Source organism: Theropithecus gelada, chromosome 6, assembly GCF_003255815.1.
Source record: "Theropithecus gelada isolate Dixy chromosome 6, Tgel_1.0, whole genome shotgun sequence".
NCBI classification, from domain to species: Eukaryota; Metazoa; Chordata; class Mammalia; order Primates; family Cercopithecidae; genus Theropithecus; species Theropithecus gelada.
In genome coordinates, this window is record NC_037673.1 from 1337522 (window position 1) to 1343521 (window position 6000).

Below are 6000 nucleotides of genomic sequence, written 5' to 3' on the forward strand. Positions count from 1 at the left end.
CCTAATAATTTGGGCACTTCTACAAAACACTTCTTTAAAATATTATGTGATTGTTTTGCTAAAATACTACATATTATAGTTGTAATTCCTATTTATTGGTGATATCTTTGAATATAAACAACATGAAAATAATTTCATTGAATATTTTTCCCTAACACCTTTGACAAAAAATTAGAACTCATTCTTTTTTCCTTATTTCTAGAAAAATCTCCCTCTCGCTCATGTCAGAATCATAGAATGATAGCTAACATTTACTGAGCAGTTCCTGTGCTCCACACACTGCTCTAAGCACACTGCAAAGCTATTACCACTCAACACTAAAGGTGATTAAGGTGAGGACCAGGGCCTTCCCCTCCCTCTCACTGGGGAAACCAAAAGTTGACCTGGGCCAGTGTGTGCACAGCCTGAATCCCAAAGCACTGTAACAGCACCACCCACACCAAACGTCCTATGTCTCGTTCTATTATACCAAGAGTTAGGGACCAAGAGCTTTCAGAAACTCATTCCCATCCCTCGATGTCCCACTGAATGCACGGAAATATGCCACTGCCTAAAGGCAAGTGAGAACTTCAGCAAAAGTTTCCACCAAAGTCTGCTTCCTGTACTAGACCCCGAGGGAGTGAGGGCATCACCACCAGCAGACACTGAAGAGGTGGGTGGTCTCCTCCAATGGCCACTACAGAGGTAGGTCATCCCCCTCCAGTAGACACCAAAGGGGTGGGTGGTCCCCTCCACTAGACATTGGAAAAGTGGGTCTTTCCCTCCACCAGACACCAAAGGGGAGGACCACCCGCTCCACTAGACACGGGAGGGGAGGGTCATTTTTATTTTTGACCGTCTCAGGAATGATGTTCAGGTGGGAAGCCTGCAAGGAGAGTCCCACAGGGCAGGCCCCGCCCATCTGCATAGCAACCAAAGGCAAATTTGTCTTAGAATAAGGCTGGGAAGGGAGGGAATCTGAGCTTTACCAGAGGATGGACAGATTGCTGAGCACCACAGAAGCTGGGGAATGAGGCAACCGGCAACGCTGCCTGGGGACACGGGATGTGGCACGAGACAGGGCACGGTGAAGTCGGCTCCGACCATCGTACGCAGACCCTCCTCAGGGCCGGAGAGGCTTTGGGCTGACGATACAGGCAGGGGGCCCGGAAAGCCCTCTCAAGGTGAGACGCACCAGAGTTGAGGGGCACAGGGTGGATGTGGGCAGGCTTAGCTTCTCCAGGGGAGGCGTATTCTTGTTACCTGGCTGATGGCAGCGGCTCCAGTGCAGAACGCACGTCCAGGCTGTGTCAGCCTCAGAAACCTAAGCAGTTTTAACATGTCAAAGACATTCACCACAAAGTATCTCTTTTGCACAATGTGATTTTCTGTCAGGGAAAATTTTGTAAGATCAATCTAAAATAATTCAAAAGCTTTGTCTTTGAGAACCTGGGCCCAGGTGTGAACTGCGGCCCAGAAAAGTGTCCAGATATCACGACACAGGCAGCTTTCAATTCAGGAACACTCTGTTAAAGGATGGTAAAGTAAGTGAAGAGTGCAACTGTTTCCTTGTAAACAGCTTGTGTACATCTCTTTTCAAGTTTGACTCTAGGGTACTCGGAGAGGTAGTTGGGGCACAGATGATTCCTGCAAACAATGAACAGACTGAAGCTCAGAGAGGCTGAGCTACTGGCCCAAAGGACAACAGCTCACGGAGGGTGGATGTGCTGCTTTCCAAGATCCCAAGCCTGTTCTTTGGACACAAGGTCGGGGTCTGAAGCCTGTTACGCACTTCACATACACCTACCCCCAGGGCCCCCCATATGGTAAAGGGAGACGGTGGGTGCTTTCTGCTCACCAGAGTCCAGACTCCCAGGCCCAGGACCAACACTTTCGGGAATAGAACCTGCCACCTCTCAACCCCCTCCACCTGCCACCCACTCATCCCAGCCGACTCCTCTTCACTCTCCCCCTGCCCAGAAGCATGTTGGGTTCTCAGGTCAGACAAAGTCTGAGGCTCCGTCTTCAACAGCATGCTGGAAGAAGGGAGCCCCTCACCACACACGTGGCACCTGCGGTCTTGGCTGGACCCAACAGCACTGGCCTGTCCATAGGGGGCAGCGGCAGTGTCAGGTGTGGGGGCACCCAGGTGGGGAACAGAACTGCTGCCCCAGGGCACAGAAGCACTGATGCTGTGTCAGCCAGGAGAGGCACCAACATTTCAGGCACCTTGAGGGGAGAAGGAGAACCAGGGCCTTGAGTTTGGCTCAAACCTAGCTTTGCTGCTTCTCGGCAGGGAGACGCCGGGCAGGTGCTGAAGCCTCAATTTCCACCGTCTACAGAATGAGCAACCCCACCTTGGAGGTCAGGGGTGAGGGTTAGGAGGCTCTAGATGGCCTGACTTTTGTTCAAACGCAAAGAGAGAACAAACTCATTCTGTTTGGAAGGAGGGAGGCAGAGGTGTCTGAGCTGGACTCAAATGATTTCTCACAAAAATCTCTGAGATCTGGGGATCTGGGGCCTCCTGTGTTTGGCTGGATGATACAACCTCTGAACACAGGTCTCAGAAAGCCTTGGGGCAAATTACTTCCTCAGCTCAGCATTTTTTGGATACTTTACAAGTAATGAAGAACTTCTGTGAGACCACCGGCCGGCCGGAGAGCTAGCCAGGGCCACAGAGCCCACAAAGGCGATTTCAGACTAGACCCACCCACCAGAGAGGCCAGCAGAGCCCCTCTACCAGACTAAAAGATGAGGGGCCTCTGGCTAACACAGGGGACCTGACGCCCTGGCCTCCCGGCTGGCTGCGAGGTCAGAGCCTCTGTGCTCCCAGCCCAGGCCACACCTGCATTTGCACACCAGATGCCACACAGTGAAATAAAAACCTGGTGTCTCCTCAGAAACAGAAGTCTGAACCCACTTCTCGGTGGGGGTCACCAAGCATGGCTGCCCAGTGGGTTGTGATCCCATAGAGAATGGAAATGCTGAATATCTCACTGAATCTCGGAAACGTCGGCCTCCTAAAGATCTCTGAAGTTCCCCCTGACCCACAGAGCCTGGAATTTTGTGAATTCGAGGCAGGCTTAGGGAAATTGAAAGCTAAAACTCACCTTTGTCCACATTACATGAAGATTTACAGTAAATCTCTTCGGAAGGCTGAGAAACCTACCTTCCCAGGAATCCTGATTCAGGGCCCACCCGCTGCCTAAGGCTCAGCCAAAAGTATCCATTATGCCCCGTTTCAATGACTTTTAACTTAATTTTTTAATTATAGGTTTTAATTCTTAATTAGACATCTAGACATACCAACTAAACTTTTTAGGCAAAAGTGCTGTTGAGTAACAGAAGTAGAGTGTAATTACCACACCTCAACCACTCTTTAGTTTCACACGAAACAGGGACAGGCAAACCCAACGTACTTTTTGCAACTCACATGAAAAACCTGAAAACAGCTTTATCACTCTTTCCCCAAACCTGAAATAATTGTCTTGTTTTACCAGGAAATGTTTCTTACTTAAATCAACTGGCATTCCAACACAAAAGTCAATCTTGGTATTTTTAAGTAAAAATTCTCTTTGTTGCGGCCACCACAGGTCACTGCTCTGTCCCACCGGTTTGAACTAAAGAGTAACTTCGCAACTCTCAGTTTTGGCGATGAGATTTCACAGACTCCCCTCCCCTGGCTCCCCTTCAGGCACCAGAGGGCGAATCTGTCCTGAAAGCGGATTTCTCCTCCGAGTATTCACGAGGCCACGAGGAAAAGGGCACCTGAAGCAGTTTCCTCCCGTCCCCGCAGCAGCCCCCGCAGGACTCGTGCCGGGACCCCCCGTGCGCCCGGGCCCGCGCCGGCCCGGCTGGCCGTTCGCGCCCCCCCGCCGGGCCCCCCCGGGCGCCCCCACCCGCCCCCACCCGCCCCCACGCCGGGCCCCCTCTTACCCCGGCGCCCCCACCCGCCCCCACGCCGGGCCCCACCCGGGCGCCCCCACCCGCCCCCACCCCCTTACCCCGGCGCCCCCTCTTACCCCGCCGCCCCCACCCGCCCCCACGCCGGGCCCCACCGGGCGCCCCCCTTACCCCGGCGCCCCCACGCCGGACCCCTCTTACCCCGGCGCCCCCTCTTACCCCGGCGCCCCCCGTTACCCCGGCGCCCCCTCTTACCCCGGCGCCCCCCTTACCCCGGCGCCCGGGCCGCCCCCGCCGTCGGCTGCGCTGAGACCCATCCCGGCCCCGAGTCCCCCGAACTGACTCCGCCGAGGCCGCCTTCGCCGCGCGCGTTCCCGGGGCCCCGCCCGATCGGGGCAGAGAGAGGCGGGGCCGGGGTCTCCCCAGGAGGCTCCGAGGGTCCGGCCTGGGCGGGGCGTCTCCCAGGGACCCGGCTGTGCGGCTCCCGCCTGGCCCCGGACGCGCCCACCTGGGCGGCTCCTCCCCAAGCGCGGGCGGCGGCGGCGTCTGCTTTTGTTCTCTCGGAGCCCGGAGCTCGGGACCTGCCATCTTGTGGCTGCCGCCCGCGGCCCCCGGACGGGCCCCTGGTTTCCATAACGTGGACGCACAAATCCGAACGTTCCAGGGCAGAGGATCTGACCCCTGAGTTCTGCCAGTGTACGCGGACGGGACCGATTTCCCCTGGTCTAGGCCGAAGGGCGCCGGATTTCTGCAGGTGTGGACGGCCCAGACCCTCCCCTCCGTCCAGGGGCCGCCCCGCGCCTGGCCTGGAGCATGGAGGGCTTTAGCGGGGGCCCCGAATTCCGCCACACCCCCACTCCGGGCGCCTCGGGTGTCTGGCGCTCTGGAACGTGCTTTCCCCAAAGGTGCAATTTTAATGCCTTGATCTCCAAAGAACGTCCCAAAACAAAGTCCCTCTCCCGTCCGCTAGTCCAGGGAGGCGGCTGTAGGGTTCTTGCTCTGGGCACCGGCTTCCTGCTGGGAACTCAGCTAGGGAGGGTCTCATCGAGTCCACCCGTCCAGGAGGGCCTCACAGGGACCTCACCTCCATCTAGAAAGCTCCCTCAACTTCTTGTCTCTCACCCCTACCCTGGCACCATCCCAAAAACTGCAGCACAGATGTGCTCATTTACAGATAATGCTCCGTCTCGTCACAGGTTACAGAGTGGATGAAGGTCAGGGACACAGCGGGGAGCCTCCCTCCTATGCAGTAGGCAGCCTCCCTGGGATCCCTGTCAAGCCTCCCTTGAGTTTCTGTCTACTCCTCCCCAGGATCCCTGTCTGCGCCCTCCTTGCTTCTCCATCTACACCTGTGTTCTCACTGTTCCCTGCCCTGCCCACCTGCTCTGCTTCCTAGAACCTCCAGCCCCATCCCTGAGCCCAGGCAGGGAGCTGACCTGTTCCTGCCCTCTGTGCTGGGCATCTGGGTGTCCCTCTGTGCCGACCCCTACCTGACGGCCCCGACACCCCTGCCTCATCCTCCTCCCATCCCCGTGACAGTACTGCCCAGGGTGCTGTGCAGGATGGGAACCACCTTTCTAAACCTGTGTAGCCCCACAGCTCCTGCCAGAGCAGGACCCAAGAATGCTGGCATGCCTCCGGAATAAACGGCTTCATCCCTGTTCAGCACCTCCAGGACGGTCAGCAGCGACCCAGGCGCCTGGTCAGGGCGCAGCCCGGAATCTCACTCTTTCTGGAGTCGGAGGAGCTCACCCCTGCCACGCCTCCACTATGCAGAAAGAAAGTAGGACCGTGTGGGGCTTTCTCAGCCCAGGAGTCCTTTGTGAGCTTCTCCAGCCCCAGTTTCTACGGATCTGGTTCCTTCTTTGCCATGGGTCCATGGAATTACGGATGTTTTCTAGGAAGTTTTTCCAAAACATGGACTACTAACATAGCTTGGTTTATTTAAAAAGTACTTACTCATCAACTACTACTGGTCAGTCACAGCACAGCCCCCATCTTTGGGGAGCTGACATTCCAGTGGAGGGAAATAAACCAATGGACAGAAAACACAAATCCAGTCAAGGAAGGCCTTTCTGATGGGGCAGGCAGAGCAGACACTGAGAGGAAGCTACCTGG

General features: G+C 56.0%; 1 protein-coding gene across 1 annotated transcript in view; it reads right to left on the reverse strand.

The window, feature by feature from the left end:
• PLEKHG4B (pleckstrin homology and RhoGEF domain containing G4B) overlaps window positions 1-4241 on the reverse strand; it is an 83445-nt gene extending 79204 nt beyond the window's left edge. The window contains exon 1 of the mRNA XM_025387986.1: window positions 4155-4241. Within this exon, the coding sequence (XP_025243771.1) occupies window positions 4155-4199 (45 nt within the window). The 5' untranslated portion in view covers window positions 4200-4241. The remainder of the gene's footprint in view (window positions 1-4154) is intronic.
• Between the last annotated feature and the right edge of the window lie 1759 nt (window positions 4242-6000).